Here is a 20202-nt window from a genome sequence, read left to right on the forward strand (position 1 = left end):
ATCTCCGTGGCAAGAGTGGGCGCACGCTCAATGGTTCAGCGGTACTTTTGCGAGCAAGGAACGCGCTGGGCATTCTGGGTAGGGCACTTTCACGCCAGCCATATTGCTCTGACTGAAGGAGAGAGGGGAGATGAAGGGGATTCGGGGAATTAGTCAGTTATCGGTAAGGACTCCGCTAGCTAACTATCCTGTATATCTGTGTCGGGACAGCTGTTCACGCATTAGCCGTCTGTTTCACTCTTTGTGTGTTTGTCGGACGGTGTGAAAATTCAGGGTCGTGACCGGACAAGGTGTGATGAAGAGCAGACGAGGAAACAGCTATTCGTGACTGTGCTTAACCAGCACTAACGTTACGTTAGCTAACTCAACTGATAACGTTAACGTTACATAATAAACACCAGGCATGTCATGTCGTTCTCATTGATGTATTATAAGAACGGTCGTTATTAGCTACTTTAAAACCCAATTTACTCAACTCAGGGTCTGAGAAGTGATATGTGAGAGCTAACGTTAGCTTCTTGTAGACTTAGCATCCCCTCCACAACTAGCTAATGTTGACGTTAGCTGAATCCTGTGCGGCTCGCTTTACCTTACATTTCTATTTTAAGTATGTTCAATTATCCATAATATTCAGCTTTAGTACCATTTGAGACTTGTGTGTTTACATTTGCTGTCAAGTCTGTTATCATTAAGCTTAAGAGACCAAAATGTCCATCCAAATTATGAGCTCTTGAGCTTTTATAAAACATGATCTTCACCAGCAGATGGAATTTGTCTAGTTGTCATGGAATTATAGATGCTTCTGAGCTCTTAATAGACTTTTCATCCATGTTGGCTTGAAATGCAAAAACTCTTTATCAGTTGAAGAAGATCATGCGAAAGTTCCAGAAGAATGCTAAATAGACTTTATGGTGAGAATATCAGCTCTGTGTATGGTTTACTGTAAGAGTTGTAACAAAATGAAGAATTAGAACTAGAAGACGTACAGTATTTCAACAGCACCAAGGCAGCTACACTCTATGTACTATTTGAGTAAGCATATACAAACTAAATACAATTATTATTTTTGTGAAAGTATGTTGTGTATGAGAATGCTAAATCATGTCAAGAAAATATAACTGATCCCATCATTTCAAAATCTTTTACATGCATCTGATTTCCCTCCTCCTCAAACTGCCCTTGCATCAGTCCGCAAGCCAGCAACACATTAATTGTAATGTCCCGCCTTTCCATGTTCTCCATTTTCCCAGACGAGGCTTTACGCGGCCCAGGCTGCCCGTAAGGTGGAGTTCACTGGGGCCGGCGAACACGTTAAGTTTCAGCCGCAGGATGTGCAGGTCAGTGTTTGTTGATTTCTGTTGCTGTCTTCTCCACAGAGACGGTTCCATGTTGCTGCCAGAACAGGCCAGTCCCTTGCCCAGCCCCTTGCTGGCCTCAAGCTCTCTCCAGGGGCTGCCCACTCCTTAAAGGATATCCATGTATGTTGGGGGAGTGATGAGGACAGGTTGGCTGGGTCTAGACAGTGTGGTTTTGGGTCTGAGAATGAAGAGATGAGTTGGTTTGCCTTGAAATAAAAAATAAAGGCATACGTTGCCAATGTTTTATTCTTTAGTGGTTTGTCTCTTCTCATGTTTAGTGTAAAATGTCACATCATCTAACTAAATGTCTTAATGATCTTAGATGACCCTTTAAAGTATATATATATATATATATATATATTTGCTGACATGTTTTAACTCCATTTTGATCTATACTTGATGGAAATGATGTAACTAAAGGACATCTCTATATGTGTCTTTCTGTCCAGGTGACCAGACTGCCCAGTGGACTGGTGATTGCCTCCTTGGAGAACTATTCCCCAGCCTCCAAGATTGGAGTGTTTGTCAAGGCCGGCTGTCGCTATGAGACCCCTGACAACCAGGGGGTCACCCACCTCCTCCGGCTGGCCTCCAACCTGGTATGATACGGCACAGTTTCAAAGAACCGCTGATAATTTAGTAATCATGTGATTGTCCTTTCTCCCCCAGTTTTAACACAGTAGTATTCATACAGCTATAAAGCACAAGAGCCAGAATGTACCCAATGTTTAATTTCGAGAATTAATATTTGCCTTCTGTCTCAGCTTGGTGTTAACTTGCATTTTCTGCTTTTCCAGACAACCAAAGGAGCTTCCTCTTTCAAGATATGCCGTGGTGTTGAGGCAGTGGGAGGCAGCCTGAGGTCAGTAACTTCCAAGAAAGGCCATAACAAACCATTGAATGTAAGTTTCTTTCATTAATAAGTATTCTTATCTCGATATCTGCATATGATTCTTTGCAGTGTGACTTCATCCAGAGAGAACATGATCTACACCGTTGACTGCTTGAGAGATGACATGTGAGTCTTTGAATAATATCAGTGTTGTGATTGATACTACACGAGTTAAAAATGAACTGTCCCATGTTTGTAGTCCGAGGAGACATGTTTTGAGTATATTTTTTTAGACAAGAATGACAGCTGCACTTGTAGTTTGAGCGTAAATTAATGTGAATAACATGAGGGTGACAGCATAATGTGACAATCTCTTCCACTATATTTTCAAGAAACACTGACTGTTTGGTACATAGGAATATTCACTGGAGAGGCAGATTATTCTGCAGGAGTGGTTATGTCATGCAGGGTGATGGCATTGTTTCAGCACTTCATATCTAACACGTTTTTCTCCCTCTTCATTATTTGTATGTAGTGACACAGTGATGGAGTATTTGATCAATGTGACAACAGCCCCAGAGTTCCGGCCATGGGAGGTGTCAGACCTCACGCCCAGAGTGAAGATGGACAAGGCCCAGGCGGCACAGAGTGCTCAAATAGGTGGGCCTCTATTTCCCTTGCAATGGACACAGACAATCTTGATCATAGAACTACTTGCTTTTTGTTCCCACCTGCGTGTTACAGTACATGGTATTACCAAACAGTAGGTGTCACAAAAATCTTGTGAAAAATATTTTTTTCTGTTACACTTTTTGGGTTAAGCTAATCAGAAAATGGTGTTTCACAAGGCTAGTTGTTTTTGTAAGTACTGCCACAATTGAAGCGGTAATCCTTAACTTTCTCCTCCTGGCTATAAGCTACTGCAAACACGACGGAGCATCCAGCATAGAGTTTATGAAGTTGTTTCATCTAATTCTGTCATCGAAAGTCTGGTAATTTCCACAGAAATCTGTTATTTAAGCCACAAAAGCAGATGGCTTTAGACAGGTGCACCAAATCCAATCATTTTCAGTTTCTAAGGGGTCTCCACCAAACAGGCAGATATAACGATTTGTCAATTAAGAAGACATCACAAATGTCTTTTAAAGCTTTAACATTAGAATACTGCATCGTGATCATGCCTCTTTCTATTCTTCCCAGGTGTGATCGAAGGTCTGCATGAAGCTGCCTACAAGAATGCTCTCTGTAACTCCCTGTACTGTCCTACCCACATGGTTGGCAACATCCAGTCTGGGCATGTAAGTATTTTTCCAATCTTTATTCTTTTAAGACTTATGGTATTGTTAATAGACCCATTTCAACCTCTCTGTTTTTTTTTTTTCTCCAGCTGCACCAGTTTGTCCAGAACAATTTCACAAGCGCAAGAATGGCTCTTGTTGGACTTGGTAAGGGTCATTAAACTTTAAACATAATATCCCTATAATGATAGCAGTACTGTTTGAACCTGATGTGTTTATATTACACTATTAATGGAAATGCACATTAAAGTAACATACCCAGTGTTTTATTTCCTAATTGGCCAAAAGATCATAAAGGGTATGATGTTCGTCGTCTTTCCTTAAGGTGTGGACCACACGGTGCTAAAGCAAGTTGGCGAGCAATTCCTCAACATCCGTAGTGGGACAGGCACCACAGGGGCCAAGGCTCAGTATCGTGGGGGTGAGCTAAACCGACGACGTACAAAAAAATCTGCACGTTGGTCGCAAACCAGCGTGTTGCCACATCTGGAGTTTTCCTACTTCCAAGAAAATGTAACGCCCTGAGTTCCTCTCTCTAGGTGAGATCCGTCTGCCCAGCCTCAGCAGTCTGGTCCACTCGGCGGTGGTGAGCGAGTCAGCTGCAGCGAGCACCAGCGAGGCTCTGGCCTTCAGCGTGCTGCAGCATTTGCTCGGAGCTGGTCTGCACGTCAAGAGGGGCTCATGCGCCTCCAGCAAACTGGTCAACGGTGTTGCCAAGGCAACTGCTGACCCCTTTGATGTGAGTGGTTGTCAGTTCCTAATATAAACTTTTAAAACGTTTCATACCATGGTATCTTGACTGGCTTAAATCATAATTTCAATAGTACCTGTAAAAACAATTCCCCCCCCCCCCCCCCTTTTTTTTTCTTTTTTTTTTTAAACTTTTTTCTCTGAGCAGGTCAGTGCTTTCAACTCGAGCTACTCTGACTCTGGTCTGTTTGGGGTCTACACTATTTCCCAGCCTGCAGTTGCGGGTGATGTGAGTATCCCAAAGTCATGACAAGAGTCTGTTCAACCAAGTAGCTGCAGTCTTTGTTATGAAAAAAAAAACAATAAGTTGTCTTGATTCCCCCCCTCCTCTGTCTCTCCAGGTGATTAGGGCCGCTCTTGCCGAGGTGAAGGCTGTCGCTAATGGTGGAGTCACAGCTGCTGACCTCACTCGGGCCAAGTAAGACATACAGGGACACTGCTTTAATATGTCTCTTTCAAACTGATTTAAATTGTATACTTCTATTCCAGTTTACAATAAACATCAAAATGGGCTTAATGGTAAAAAAAAAATGATGTGGATGATACCACTACTTTTAAAGTCATTTGGGGTTACTACCTCTATAACATTTGACTGAAAATGTGAGTAATCATGAACTATATTCCAATACACAGTTAAAGGAATAGGTCGACATTTTGGGGGAAATTCGCTCATCTGCTTTCTTGTTCAGAGTTGGATAAGAAGATTTAAAATCTTGTATCTGTACTTTAATGTGTAGCTGGAGCCAGCAGCAAGTTCGCTTAGCATAAAGACTGGAAACAGAGGGAAACTGCAAGCCTAGATCTGTCCAAAGCTAACAAAAAAGATTACTGCACATAACCCTTTGTAATAAGATGCTGATTTGTTGTTGCTATTACACATTGTTTTGTCAAACAAATTAAGGTAACAGGGTATTTCATGTTAATTAGTGAGCTTTAGTTTGTGTTGCTTTGGACAGAGCCAGCCACTATTCCTTTAAACAGTATCATTTAATGTGTCTGCTGAGAAAACTGAAAAAAAGGATATAAATTGGACTAATCTTCCCCCTCATACTTAACAATCAGAAGGAAATGCATCAAGTTAAAGGTCTTGCTCCTAGTTTGCCCTATTGTATTTTATAATGAGCTTGTCTTTGTTTCCTGTGCAGGGCCCAGCTGAAGGGGCAGTTCCTGATGTCTCTGGAGACTTCAGAAGGTTTGCTGGAGGCCATGGGCACTCAGGCTCTGGTTGAGGGATCCTACTGCTCCGCTGAGGAAGTCTCCAAAAACATTGACAACGTCTCCTTGACGGATGTCGCCAATGTAAGACATATTACTGAATTTACTTCAGTTAGTTAACAGTTTTACGTTATGCTGAGTCTTTCATTTACCGTCTAATTACGGTTTATGGTTATTAATGGTGCTCTTAACGTTCTTGCTCTTTATTTGCAGGCTGCCAAGAAATTTGTGACTGGCAAGAAGACTATGGCATCCAGCGGAAACCTCATCAAAACGCCCTTTGTGGATGAGATCTAAAGTCTTCCTCATCACCTCGTACTGTTCCTAACCCTAAAGGCAAAGCAGAATTTTTTTCATCTACATTGACAAAAAAGAACAAGGCAGAGGTCATCAATGCTGTTGTTCTGAGGGATATAACACCACTGGGTATTTATAGGTGTTGTAACAGTATATTTAGGCGATGCTGCTCTGGCGCATCACAATGTCGTGCTCCACTCATCTGTCCACATGAACTGTATAGCTGATGTAAAATAATGAATAAATTCTATCTACCTTACAGAGTTTTATGTGTTATGGTGTTTTATGTCTTGAATACAATAACAGTTCTGAGTTTTAGCTTGAACGTTCATTCCTGACATTGGAAACAAGCACAAAAACAATCCTAACTCGAGATTTACTTAGTCGCTTGCTCTGGAGCTTTTGGCTGAATTAGACAAAATAAAAATTAACTGTCAAGTCAGCATGGATTAGAAGTCCATGAAGTGCTCAGAATCATGAACATTTTTAACATCTACAGTGCCATGGCAACTGTGCAAACTCAATCGACTGATGAAGATACAGACAAAAGCCCCAGAGCAAGCAAGGTGATCTTAAGGTTTTTTTTTGTGCAGCTTTCGAGTATTAGCTCTGAGAAAAGAAAGCTGCTACTTTGTAGATTTGACTGCAGGAATGTCGCAACTTAAATTGCAAAATGTGCTCAGAGATGCTTTAAGGGACTCCTTTAAATGGTCATCCCTGCGTAATTCATGATGATGCAAAAAGTACCAAGAGCTATTTACAGATCTTCTCGCGATAGTTGACGCGAGCTGCCTGAAATTCAGTTCTCATTGCTGAGAGAGGACAGCACCGTCATGCAAAAACACACTCGTTGTGCGTTTGTGAAGCTTTTTAAAGAGGACAACTGACGGTATTCAGCATGTGAGTGTGGAGATTTGAAGCTCCAGAAACGACGTTGACTGTGAGCATGGGCGGCGTTTCCCGTCTGTGTGCGTCCAGAGGAAAGCAGAAGCTTTCATACGGGGAGAGAGAGAGCTCGGGGGCTCAATGCAGACTCGGGAAATAAGTCGACTGCATGCATGAATCCGGTTTCACAGCTGGAGATTTAATCAGCGTTTAAAAGCAAATTGTCAACTCTGCTTTCTGCAAAAAAAATCACCGGAATGTGGTGGAGCATCCGGAGCTAAAAGTGATTCATGAGTACGGGCAGCGAGCCTTTCCTCCTGGGCTGGAGAAGGGCCAGCAGGTCGGGTCGGGGCAGGCTCGGCTGTTGGAGGACTAAATAAAAGGGGATAATTTGAGGGAACAGCTTGCATATCTCACCGCCGGGGAACAAACGCAATGTGTGGACCAATCGTGGATCAAGCCGACCCCTTCACCGCAAGTTCCCTAACGCTGGCTGGCTTTAGGTTACTGACTTCTAAATGTCCCGCCTCTCTTTAGGTGAGACACAAAAACACTGACCTCCACCTGTTTCCACCGACATGGATAAACTCACCGTGATATCAGGATGCCTCTTCCTCGCTGCAGACATCTTTGCCATCGCCAGCATCGTCAACCCGGACTGGATCAGCACAGGAGGATCAGCTGGTAGGTTGTTGTTGCCACTTTATTCCACTCCTCTGTGATAGGTCAGATAAGTGGATCATTTAGGGGAAATCAAACCCTGATTTTAGGAAAAAGCACATATAATTTGTGTCAGAAGTCAGTGAAGATGTCATAGAAAGTGTTTTCAGGCGAAAGTCAACAATTTAAAAGCAAAACAGCTGCACACAAACATTGTCAAAGGGGTATGGTTCTCAACCTTTTTGGCTTGTGACCCCTTAAAAGTAAGCCTAAGCATAATGTCATCACAGGGTATGGCCTTTGTGTGATCATGGGTTGTGAGAGGTGAAAGTATCCCGTATTCACTAGAAGAAAAAAAAGAACAGATTTTGTCCTTCATCTGGTGACCGTACATATATCTTGGGACCCATTCGACCCCCCAGGTTTGGGAATCACAGTTTTAGAGGATTGGATGGAAATCTTAACAGTGTACCCTATACTGAGTGGCAATGAAACAAAACAAAGGAAACTGTAATAATGCAGTGTCTAATTGTCCTGATTTCAGTAACTAAGGCTGCACAATATATCGGTTTTGTTTTTTTTATCTCACCGCGATATCAACGTGCGCAATAAACACATTGCGAAAGGCTGCGACATATCACTCAGAGATCTTTTTGTGATAGTTGAAAGAAAATATCAGCAGAAAACTGCACACTAAAATGTTAACTGTCATTTTTTTGCGGTGACTTTTAAATTCAATTCAAAGTCAATTTTTTTCAATAAAAAGTTGGAAAAACCCCAAGGTTTAAAAAAAGTAACAAAGTAGTGCTAGTCGTGTCACCCTCTGCTCTGTGGGATTTTATTGTAACATGTTCGAATGGTCATGTTCTTGCAAGAACATCTTCACCTATCCTTCAATGCAAAATAGGGAGTGTGGCACCCACAACATCAGGGCTTTCTCTCCAGGAGCCACTCATACTGTATATAATAATATATGTATGCAAATAATATTATATGCTGTCATTACAGTGCAGTGCACTTTAAAGGCCCTAAAAACTTCTCAATCAAGCTTTTTGCTGTATGGCTTTACAGTAAGTCTAACGCGAAAAAATAAATAAATTCCGCCAAAGTTTGAACAGTTTTGATTATGCGAGAGTTCTGTATTTTTGTTTGTATCTGTGCTTTTTTTACTGGTCTGAAGGTGTTCAGCTGTAAATAAGGTGTTGTCATGTACATCCAATCAAGATTTAGCAATATTTGAATGAAAATGCGAGGACAGTTGGGTTGTTTACATTTTTTTTTATCAAAATTGATTTAGCAAAATCAGAAATATTGTCTATTTTTATGCCACACGTTCCACTTCCTTGTGCCTTCATCATCCACAATGCAACTTGACTACTGACAATTCTGTTGGATATTCAAGTGTGTTATGCTATTAATCGCTAGCCTCAAGCAGAGCGGACAAGCTGATCTGGTGATATTTTTTTTCCGTTTTCAAACATGTAGTCTTCAGCTGCAGCCATCGCTGACTTAAGTGACATAATTTGAGAGATTATCAGATTTTAGGCAGCTCCCACTAAGCCACAAAATACTTTATTTTTGTCACATAGGCAGTAGTACTCCCCCTGATGTTGATGTGTAAAATTATATGGAGTTCCCCCTTACATTTGAGCAAATCATAACTAACTAGTCCAGTGCCCGTTCAAAATGTGCCTGTGGTGTTGCTGCATGTAGCTTTCTCCAGACCCATTGTACCCCAAAATTACTTACAGAAGGACCCCAAACCACTTAATATGCAACTCCACTGTATAGCCTACTACTGACTTATAGTGTACTTCCACATCAGAGGAAGACATTGTACTACTACATTTACCTGACAGAGAACGTGGCAGATTCAGAATTTAATCACAAAATATCACAATTAAAATGTGGAATAATCAGGCAGTTGCCTCATGGAGTCATGGCAGTGCGCTACCCATCTGGCCCGTTATGAAAGCTAATCAGAACATCTGCGTTAATCAACCACCAGAAACGGACTGAGTACAGAGACGACATTCAGCCGGGCTCCGGACTCTCTGTGTGTGTGTGTGTGTGTGTGTGTGTGTGTGTGTGGAGAGAAGAAAAAAGTGGAAGGCAATGCAAATAAAGAGTTTTTGTTCAACTACATTTTAGTGTTGTCTTTTTCGTCAGCGATATTGCATGTTGATATCGCCACAGTCATGACGGCGGTCCTGTCTCGTCATTATTATTGTTAACTTCGTTTTCATTTCCATTCAGGCTTCGAGGCTTGATGGTTAACAAAGTATGGATTTAATTGGCGGGGGTATTTTGCCGACGGTAATGTTATTAGTGTTATAAATTAGCAGTAGCCTGGAAATCTAGACCAAATCCGAAAGATTAAGGGTCTGGCATTGAGTAATGAAAATGGCCCAACTCGAGGGGTGGCACCAAGCATGCATTTGAAAATCTCACTGCACACAATTGGATAACACTACGACCAATCACAACAATACACAGGGTGACGCTTAGCTACCAGCGGAGGTAACTGGTAGATTAAACTACGTCATCTGTTTAGCTCGCCTCTGGCCCGCCTATATCAGATACACCAATGTGACTGGTGCAGCTTGGCTACAAGGGCATAGTTAACGAGCATCATTACTCAATGCCAGAGTGACTCACTGAGCAAATTCAAATTGTGGATCGTCTGGATTTCCAGGGTAAGTAAGCAGTACACTTAGGCCTAATGAAGCAGACCCAGGGTTAGTCTGATGAAAACTGCTGTCTTTGCCCGGTCAGCTCCGAGATAGTCTGAATTGCACGGCGCTGTGGAGGATCGAAGCTCCAAGATAGGTTATGTTCTGCCTGTGTTTAGAAGTTGTGAATGTACAGCTCACAGCAAGTTAATATAATATAGTGTCTGGTTTTTGTTTGATATTTAGTGAAATGGCTTTTTGAGTTTCTTCTTAGCCAAATAATAGACACGGAAAAGCCAGCGTTACATAGCGCCTCCCCCCCCCAACCTTATTCAACACAACAGTTGCGATAGACCTGTCAGCTATGCGCTCGTGCTCCAGGAAAGTGACGAATAGTTTTCTTGGTATATCCAGCAATCATATGTTACGTTAGAAGCAGCAAAAGTGACAGTCCAAGCCGGTAAACCTCCCCCACCCCCGCTGCCCAGAGCATGTCAATAGGCTGCTGCATCAGCAGTTCATTATTTTGGCCGTTTAGTTTTATTCACAGTTTGTAATATCCAATATCCAATGCTATCCAAATTAATACTCCAAAATCCAAACCCCAAGTTCATTGGGTAACCATGAAACGAAGTGTGAAGTAGATTGGATGAACAGGAGATATTTCAAAGACAGACACACAGAGGCGTCCGGCTTTATTAGATAGAGGATTTTATTAATATGTTGGCATTTGACATCAATGTCAACAAGTGTTCTGGTTTCAATTAAATTATTAGTTATCACCTATGTGATCTTTTAAAATGTCATAGATTGTACACTCAATTCTAGAATTAAAGCATTGAATACAGGCGTTTACCAAATCCCACCGTCTTCTCCTTACAGTTAGCCTCCCTTGTTATTACAATGGAGTAAAGTTCAGATGCAAAGTCCAAAAGCTAAACATTAACTTCAACTGATCCAACAGACAAACAACAGTACCACTATAGTATATGCCCAGCTGCCAGAAGTTCTGGTCAGCCTTCATCCTAATGCTACAGTGGAGCAGAGATACTGTAAGCACATAACCGGCGTGCCAAGTGGTTATTACAGGATTTAATGTTGTAAAAAATACTGACTGCTGCTGCAAGTTGATGCCATAACAAGCAGTTTTTTGTCACATAATTAAACGAGTAACCACACACCAAATCTTTCTTTCTAAATCGTCATAGCACAAAATGGACGGTTTTTCAGCCCAACTCAAACTCTGAAGGTTTTACCTTCCATTCCTTTATGGTAAACAGTGGTGTGAAATGACTCTACTTACTGTACTAAAAGCTTTTTGCTCCGGTTTAATAATCCGAATAGTAATGACCTGGAGGCAGGAAGTGTTGTTTGGGAATGAAGATGTGGGACTTTTAATTAGGCCTCCTGGGAGAGTAATGCTTTCCACCTAGAGAGTTAAAGTTCCTCAGGCTCAGTCATTTTATTTTGAGTGCGTAGTGTATACATAGAAGTACAAAAAATCATATTTTCTTCCCAGACAAACTAATATAATGATAATATAATAAGCCCATGCTCACTGTGCATATACACCATTATCGTGATCATTTTGAATCCCATCATGGGTGATTGCAACACTTCAGTTTATTATAGCTGCTGTTGTACCACAAGGTACGCATGCCTGTCAGCTGTGTGTGTGTGTGTGTGTGTGTGTGTGTGTGTGTGTGTGTGTGAGAGAGAGAGAAATTGCCCAATATAAGCATAAACACTTGGTGTGTTTGTGTGCTTATTGAATGTGGTGTTGAGAGATTTGAAGGAGCAGGAGAGTTTACAATGCGTTACCTGGAGTACAGGTTAAGGACACACACACACACACACGGCGTGTGTAAAGTAAAATGACTGCTTTTACTTTTTCCTGGCCGTCTTCTGTACGCGACTGACAGACACTTTCTCGGCTTAAAATTACGGCAACAACCGCTACAAACACCATTACCTCGCCTTCCTCTCCTAGGGATCGACATTAAGTCAGACTCAGTGGTGAGTGAAACCGAAGCGGAGGGACAGACACAGAGCTGTAGCGGAGCCAAAGTAGCACACTTTTTAATTAACTATCGGTTATCAAGCAAATAAAACGCTGATCTACCGATAATCTGCAAACTGCCAAAAAAACGCCCCGATAATCGTCCAGACACACTTTTTCGGCTTAAAATTACAACAACCTCTAAAAACACCATTAACTTACAGTCCTCTCTACCCGACTGACAGACACACACTGAAAAAATGGTTTAATTTATCCAGTTAAAAATGTTTAGGGTAATGGTTCACATCTATATTTTCTAACTTGAGCCAATGAAAAATAAATAACTTTCCTTAAACAATATTGTATTAAAGCAGCCATATTATGCTCATTTTCAGGTTCATAATTGTATTTTAAGGTTGTACCAGAATAGGTTTACATGGTTTAATTTTCAAAAAACACCATATTTTTGTTGTACTGCACCGCTCTCTCTCACTGCTGCAGATCCTCTTTTCAGCTGGTCTCTGTTTTAGCTACAGAGTGAGACCTCTTTTCTTCTTCTTCTTCTGTACTATCTTTGATTGCACTTGCACATGCGCAGTAGCTCAGATGTAGATCATGTCAGCTAGCTAGCTCCATAGACAGTAAAAGAAAGGCTGTTTCTACAACTTTGGTCAGTTACAAGGCAGGATTAGCTGGGAGACTTCTAAATGAGGGCGCACATGTAAGTAGTTCTTTTGTAGATTATGGTGAACTTGTGTGTGTTGTAGCAGTGCTTTGCTATTGAGAACGAGGTAGCATGCTAACGCTACGAGCTAATGTTGCGGTTAGCCTGCTCGTTTCGGCTTGTGACGTCACAAGCCGTGCCGATTTTGAACAGCTCACCCAGAGACTGAAGGCAGGACACATTCGGAAACTGTATCTCACTCTAAACAGCATGGGTGGATTTTTTTCAAAGTTTGTATGAGTGTGGAAGCACCAGAGACACAACATAACACCCCAAATCCCAGAAAAAGTGTTTTTTTCATAATATGGGCACTTTAAACTTGGCAAAAAGTATATTTTTTCTTGTTGAAAAAAGTCAATTTAAATTATATTTTTAATCTAAACAAGATATAGATTTAATCAAACAATTGTTTCTCATTTAAGAAATCATATGTATTAGAAAGTCTTTGCTTTATCCAATCAAATAGATATAATTAAAAGTATTTCTTATTTTTAAAATATTTTTTTTGTGTGAAATCTTGAAATTGTACATTCGTCAAAACGGATATTTTTTAGTTGAGCTCTTAATGAAAAATATTTAACAATATTTTGAATGGAAGAAAAAAATTACTTGAAAAATAAAAACAATGTTAAACTGAATGGAAAGACAAAGTAGGCTAGTCATTGGATGAGGTACCGCTTAAAAACCTCTTTTCAGTGCACTTTCTTGGCTTAAAATTACTCACCGTTTGAACAGGCTAACTTACATGGTTGTTTTGCCAAAGTTAAATTGCATGTTTCCATTATGAGGACGTCAAACTTGCGGTTTCTGTTTCTGTCATAGGTCTGTCACGGTGGTTGGGCTTGCCTGGTCCTTCGATTAACGTTAGCAGTTGTCGCGTGTTAGCATTGGCGGCGTTAGCCAGGACCAGTCGGTATCACTTCACTTCACTGACTGTGTCTCAATTGTCTTTGCGAGTAACTAACTCGAGTACTCTATATAATTCAATGTGAGTACACAAATGTTGAAATGACTGAAAATGCCCGTCCCTAGCTTGTAGCCGTGGTAAATTAGCTAGCCTGAAGCTTAATGCTCACCTGTTCAGGAGTATGCTAACGTTTTTGGGCTCTAAGCTGTCTCCATCTTTCAAATACATCTCCAATATTTACCCAAATTTTATTACGTCTCTGGTCGTGCAACTGTTTAGAAACATGCCAAGGTTTTTTAGGTCGAGTAGAATCTATCTCCGTTGATCCCGTTCGTTTGTTTGCTGCTTCTATGTGGAGGAAGGTCTGGCAACCCGAGACTACTGCTTCCATTGCTGTACTAAACTGGTACTATAGCGATAGCGCGCTGGGTTTGCGTTTTTTTTTTTACAGGTAAATCTGGCAACCCGGCCAGGCTGTCAAAAACTGAGAAAAAAAACAACTGGCTTTAGCATTGTATTCAGAAAAGATAGTATTTCAATTTAGCATGTTTCCTTAATATCAGATGACATATTAGTGGTCGTTTTTGGATTTAAAAAAGTAAATATAGACTATTGCACCTTTTAAGTGTATTTCTTATCGCTCTCTTAATCATATTTTCATTAAAAACAAAACCCACTTTCCATAATAGGCATGAAGCAAAAACACATTTCTGCTGGACTTGTTTTTTGTTGTATGAAGTTCAGTATGGGGTTCAGTATGCAGGGAAATGAATGCACTATTTACATTGTCCCCCCACCCAGTGGTATGAAAGGATGTGTTGAGAGGAAACAGGATTTCCTCTGTATATGGGGGACAGGTCAGCCTGCAGGAGAATGTGGTTCAGGCCTGAGGTTCCCTTCAGCCTGGTCCTGGTGTCATCATCCACAACTGTATCCATTATCCGGAACTGAAGCCATTTCAAGCCAATGATAAATATTTAAAGAGTTGTTGGATATGGGAGTTTTTGTATTTTTCTAGGCTCCAAAATTTTACTTGCATATCTTTTACACATTATATAGTTTAAAAATACTAGTTAAATGTAAATTGAGGGGTCTTAATGGCCTTAAATACCCGGTGTTTATTCTAAAGAAGCTTATTTCATGTCATTTTTCTCCTAATTAAAAGATGTTTCAGTGCTTCCCCGTGTTTTTCCTGCACTCTTTGTGATATTGGTTACTAGTAATTTTGACCATCGTGACAATTATGTTAATATTTATAATTGCTGGGTTTAAATTTCCCTGAATAAATCCATAAAGCTCCTCTTTCTTCTGTGTCTGCTTGGCAGGCACTAACTGCTCGCTGAGGATAATAAGAATGAAAAAGGAAGGAGGGAGACAAAAGAATAAATGAAGGTGTGGGAGGATTTCATTTTTGCATTTATATGCTGTATGTTATGTCTTCTATGTAGGCGGACTGGATGCAGAGTTGAGCAGATGCAGTCTCTGTTGGGCTCCGAGTGTGTGTGTGTGTTTTGCAGAAGCCCTCCTACCTGACATCACAGCACCCAGCAGGCTTTGTGAGATACAGGGCGTCAGATCTAATGTAGGGTCATTGATCTCTTCATATCTTACAGTTTTTCTCTCTCTCTCTGCGATGCTTTGGGGGTTTATGCCAGAACCCTGAGCCTGTTTGGTTTGATGTCATTGACCAGTCACTGGGGGGGTCACTGCTGCCGCTGGCACACCGCCCATAAGAATGTTTCCATACCAACATGTTTTTCGGTCACTGTGGGGAATCAGAGGGCCTCCTGGGAGGTCATCATGTCTTACAGAGCCAGAGTCAACACTATGAACAAAATTATGTCATGTTGCTGTGCATTAGGCTGAGTTTGTTATATGAAGCATGCAAACTTATCAAACAGGCTGCCAGCTACCAATATGCTATAACGTAATGGATATAATGTTCAGTATACTGGAGTATTGTTATTATTATGTCACTTTCTGCAATTTTAGACTGGCTGAAATCCCATCTGGACTGATGTGTTATTTTCTGTGGAGCCAGGCTAATGTTTTATCTTTTAATATCAGTGTTGGATACTACTTGATCTGACATTTTCTGCTTCAATCAATTGCTACAGTTGCATCTATGCATGCTGGGATGGCACTCCTGATCCCTGATAAACGTTAGTAATAAGAGGAAATAAAATCTTTCTTTCCGTGATAACGGGTGGATTATCTCGTTATCGATCGAAATAAATAACTTGTGATCTTGATCTTTAACCCCTGCAAGCACGGCCATTCTCAGCTGCCATATCAATGACTAGGGATGTTATATAATATTATAAAACTCAGCTCATCAGCTTCATCAAGACTGTGTGGATGTGTTTTGATGACATTTGAGATACGTTGGCCTGTTAACAGAAGTAAACCACCCCACAACTGTCATCTGATATTGATTCAGATGTTGCTAAATCCTGATGAATACATGCAAGAATGTGACATTACATTTTTCCACCCACTTCGAACCAGTTTCAAGGGCACAGACACAAAAAGACATCAAATCTAACAAGTGAAATAACCAAAACTGTTTGGCAGAAAGTGTTGTGTTCATGTAGGACCCCATCACTTATAGTAAGAAGCTGATTGAGAAAATAGGGTTTCAGGGCCTTTAATATAAGGTTATGGGTAGTAATACATGGGTAAAACACATTTTTGTGTGTGTCCTTTGGGAAATAATAGACTGGCTAGTGGCCGGGTTGGCTCAGTGGATAGAGCAGGGCAGGCGCACATATACTGAGAGGTTTATGCCTCGACGCAGAGGTCCAGGGTTCGAATCCGACCTGTGACGATTTCCTGCATGTCTTCCTCCTTTCTCACTTAGCTGTCCTGTCAAATTAAAGGTGGAAAAGCTCCCAAAAAAAATCTTTAAAAAAATAAATAATAATAATAGACTTGCTTAAGCCAAAGAGAGCAGATGTTGTTTGTCAGAGTGGGGCTTTCTGTACAGTTTAATAATGGAGTGCTTTGTTTTTTTAATAGACACACTCTGTCACTTTCCTGTGAAAAAACAAACTGCTGTGTTTTTAGACAGTTGACCCTCTGATTTTGTCACTTTAGTGATGGATCCAACAGAAAAGAGTTTTTTGTAAACGCTGCGTCTGTTCTCCCTCTCTGTCTCCATTCAGGCTCTCTGACTGTGGGTCTGGTCCGCCAGTGCCAGACCATCCACGGCCGAGACCGGACCTGCATGCCCCCGCAGCTGCCCCCAGAGTGGATCACTACGCTCTTCTTCATCATCCTGGGCATCATCTCCCTCACCGTCACCTGTGGTCTGCTGGTGATGTCACGCTGGCGCCGCGAGGCCGCCAGATACGCCCGATGGATCGCTTTCACAGGGAGTAGGTGTTCGCTGTCATCCTCTTCCATCATTACCAGCTCTCTTTGAATCAATAGTGTCAAATTTCACATGTCAAAATTAGTATATTAATGCACCTCCATGTCCATGCAACGTCTAATCCATATATAGTACATGTAGACCGAATTTTCTCTCTTTTATCAAATGACATTCCAGGATCGAGGACATTTGTCAGCCAACAGTAAGTGACAATCTTAAAAGTTGAGAGCAAAACACAAGCAGTATCTTAAACATCAAATGTTCTGCATTACAAGACTGGAATTATATCTTTTGCGTCTTTTTCCTTTTAAAGCATCAGCTACCTTTACAGCACAATTGTTCTGTCGTTTGCAGCCGTTACATAACAGGACTTACGAATATCAAAGTTGATTTAATATGCTAAAACCTTAAAGCTGTAAAGTACCACATCAGGGTCAGACATTAACTGCAGGAGGAGGCAAAACTGCCCATTATAGTTTATAAAAGGCCTGTGGGAGTAAGAGATGCTCCTTGAGAATCTGCTGTGAAATAAATGGAGCTCACCTCGACATCAGAATTCTGCGATTCATTTCAGGAAAGCATTTAGTCTGGTAATTATGAACATCTTAACAAAGTGACTGCAGAGGAGCTCTAATTGATGGGCCGGTTTCTATTTTTACAGGATAGAGACCAAGTTTATCTATTAGAGAGGACCAGAGCAGGAGCTGTGCTTCATGTGGCTCTCAATATAGAAAAATATAAAGCATGTTCTCACGAGTAGACCATCAATACTGAGGGCAGCCTTAAATGGTGGTAAAGAAGGGGTTTGACATGAAAAACCTAATATTTAATGATGAACCAAGTCAGCTGTCTGGAGCAGAGGTTTTTTTGTCTGATGAACTCCAGTACCCTGCAGCTGACACAGCTATTTATTCCAACCATTTATCTATTACCTTTAGCTAACTATTTCAACTCTTTAAACTGTTGTATTTATTCATTAGTATAGGCAAACTATTCAAGCTGTGTATCTATTACTTAGCTGTTTTTTTTTTTTTTACCATTGCATTCATTACTTTGAGCTAATTCATCATTTATCCATTAGTTATTTCACTGTTTGTTACTTTTAGCTAACTGTTTCAACCATTGATCCAATGCTTTTAATATTTTAAACTCTTTATCCATTACTTAACCTGTTTCACCTATTTAACCATTAGCTCTAGTAGCTATTTGAAGTGTTTTGTTACTTTTAGCTAACTGTTTCAACTCATCTGCTGGCTTGCTAACTAACTAGTGTTCATGCACTCGCAACACGTGGTATTCAGGTGTTACAGCTGGCCTGACATATATATAAAAAAAATTTAAATCATAATTTCTGTATTCTCAAATGTATTGAGCTGCTTCTACACTCTTTCCTCATACTCCCTGGATACTGCAGAAGTACCTCCAGATCGCTGGATGTTAATCTTCCTTCTGTATCCGTTTCCCCTTTGTCACAGTGGTCCTGTTCTGCATGGCTGCTCTCATCTTCCCCATGGGCTTCTACATCAACGAGGTTGGGGGACAGCCATATAAGCTCCCCAACAACACAGCGGTGGGCTCCTCCTACGTACTCTTCGTTCTGTCCATATTCTTCACCATTGTGGGACTGCTGTTTGCTGGGAAGGTATGCCTGCCCGGCTGACTTCTTCCTCTTTGTATAGAGAAACACCACTATTAGAGGCATTTTTTTTTGTATTGACTCTTTCCTGGCAGTGTTGAAAGTAGAGTGAGGTAAATCAAAACTGTGAAGCACCTGTGTGTGTTTTCCTTTTGGATGAATTATCATGGGAGCCAAAATCGCCACGTTCCATCTGAGACTGGGCAGGCACAGAGAGTTCTGAAATGGCCTCCATCATTGTCATTCTGAACGATGAATGTGAAGTGGTGAAAATGGATTCAAATATCTGAACTGCATTATCCGTCGTCATCATTCCATCAACCATGATGCACATAGACTGACATGGCCTGATGCAAGCCAAAACACCAAATATCCACCAGTCACCTTCAATATGATGGAGGCCCTTCCCTGACCACAGCTACATGGAACAATCTGTAAAATATACAACAAAGTTTCACTTATTGGCACATTTTATTTATTTGGATAGTTTTTTTTGTAAAATGATTTTTGAATAAAATGCCTACAGTGTTATTGGCAGTTCCCCTGCCAATAACACTGTATGCTTGGTGGATCACTTTGCCTTAAAGAGCTGTTAACCTTAAATAAATAACTATATTGTTGAGTCTTGGGATTAATCCTACAATTCTGGATACATGAAATGATTTAACCATAGATTTAGCATAAAAATGCTAGAACTGGAATGTAAAATGGACTTTCAGGCAACATCTGTCCAAAATGATCACTATGGAGGTGAGTAATGTAAAGTTGTATCCAGGCAGATGAGCTGGTCTCTATGATGCTGTTGAGATAAACATTCAACAGTATGGATCAGCTTTGTTCTTTTTAGTGATGTAGTGAATGTATTATTCACCTTTTTGAGCATTTCCTGTTGTTTAAACACTGTATCATGCAATGACTGAATCTATGAATAGTTTGTATAATTGAGACAATGTCAATTTCATTTCGGGATAGTCAGTCTGTGTCATTTCCTAGAAGCACTGTGATGTTCTTGAATGAGCATGGAAGATCTCATCCTATTAAAAAATGACTTCTTGGAAGACCGATTGTCTCATCAATTTCTTTTAGAAGACCACATAACTGAATTGTTTACATTCTGAAACAGTTTACAGTGGGAGAAGGCCAGATACAGACAAGATAGTAGCAGTTATGAAGGCCAAGGGCTCAGTTCATTCTTAATTCAAAGTGACAGTATATTAGAAAGCCAACATATAGCTGCTGTTTTGTAAAACGTTTATCTGATGGCCAAAATGAGTCTACAGTTTTCTGCAGATGCCTTCTGCCTTAAAGCACGGCTTGTTTAAAGTAGAATCTCACACCCACTTCCTATCCTTTGTGTGGATGCACAGAATGTTTAGGTTGCCATAGGAACGTCTTGAAAAAGATATTGTGTTTTTCTGAAAAGATCCAGTCAACTATGGGTGACAGCCGCAGGAATCCAGTCATCCCACTCTGCCCACTACTGCTGCCAAAAGTGAAGAATAAAAACTGCCTTTAACCTTATTTATAAATCCTTGCATTATAAATCCTGAAAATAATTTTGTCTAAGTTTATCTTTTTTGTGTGCAAATGTTGCAG

General features: G+C 40.7%; 2 protein-coding genes and 1 long non-coding RNA gene across 4 annotated transcripts; 2 read left to right on the forward strand and 1 right to left on the reverse strand.

Annotated features, from left to right (window-relative positions):
• Positions 1–9: 9 nt before the first annotated feature.
• Positions 10–6009, forward strand: LOC116044244 (cytochrome b-c1 complex subunit 2, mitochondrial). 2 transcript variants are annotated; one of them, XM_031291279.2, is made up of 14 exons: positions 10–163; positions 1377–1478; positions 1808–1957; positions 2156–2220; positions 2320–2376; positions 2726–2850; positions 3391–3488; positions 3578–3635; positions 3814–3909; positions 4028–4227; positions 4387–4467; positions 4580–4656; positions 5384–5537; positions 5667–6009. In XM_031291279.2, exons 1-14 carry the CDS (start codon positions 131–133, stop codon positions 5748–5750), a joined length of 1380 nt encoding a protein of 459 aa, XP_031147139.1. In that variant the 5' UTR covers positions 10–130; the 3' UTR covers positions 5751–6009. The 2 variants fall into 2 exon arrangements, with proteins under 2 accessions (XP_031147139.1, XP_031147140.1); XM_031291280.2 differs by lacking the exon at positions 1377–1478 and adding an exon at positions 1251–1337 and having other exon boundaries at positions 11–163.
• Positions 915–7397, reverse strand: LOC116044248. Its single transcript, XR_004103647.2, has 2 exons — positions 7228–7397; positions 915–1564 (listed from the first exon to the last, which is right to left on the reverse strand). It is a non-coding gene; the product is annotated as an uncharacterized LOC116044248 (long non-coding RNA).
• On the forward strand, positions 6535–19667 carry LOC116044246 (uncharacterized protein C16orf52 homolog B-like). Its single transcript, XM_031291282.2, has 3 exons — positions 6535–7319; positions 16762–16974; positions 18446–19667. Exons 1-3 carry the CDS (start codon positions 7214–7216, stop codon positions 18628–18630), a joined length of 504 nt encoding a protein of 167 aa, XP_031147142.1. The 5' UTR covers positions 6535–7213; the 3' UTR covers positions 18631–19667.
• Positions 19668–20202: the final 535 nt, after the last annotated feature.

The sequence above is a fragment of the Sander lucioperca genome, chromosome 22, assembly GCF_008315115.2.
Source record: "Sander lucioperca isolate FBNREF2018 chromosome 22, SLUC_FBN_1.2, whole genome shotgun sequence".
Classification (NCBI taxonomy): Eukaryota; Metazoa; Chordata; class Actinopteri; order Perciformes; family Percidae; genus Sander; species Sander lucioperca.

Coding starts and splice junctions, on each gene's coding strand:
- LOC116044244 (XM_031291279.2), top strand. CDS start 131: ATGAAGGGGATTCGGGGAATTAGTCAGTTATCG. Junction 4,228..4,386: donor CAACTGCTGACCCCTTTGAT/GTGAGTGGTTGT, acceptor TTCTCTGAGCAG/GTCAGTGCTTTCAACTCGAG. Junction 4,468..4,579: donor AGCCTGCAGTTGCGGGTGAT/GTGAGTATCCCA, acceptor CTGTCTCTCCAG/GTGATTAGGGCCGCTCTTGC.
- LOC116044246 (XM_031291282.2), top strand. CDS start 7,214: ATGGATAAACTCACCGTGATATCAGGATGCCTCTTCCTCGCTGCAGAC. Junction 7,320..16,761: donor CAGCACAGGAGGATCAGCTG/GTAGGTTGTTGT, acceptor GTCTCCATTCAG/GCTCTCTGACTGTGGGTCTG. Junction 16,975..18,445: donor ATGGATCGCTTTCACAGGGA/GTAGGTGTTCGC, acceptor CCTTTGTCACAG/TGGTCCTGTTCTGCATGGCT.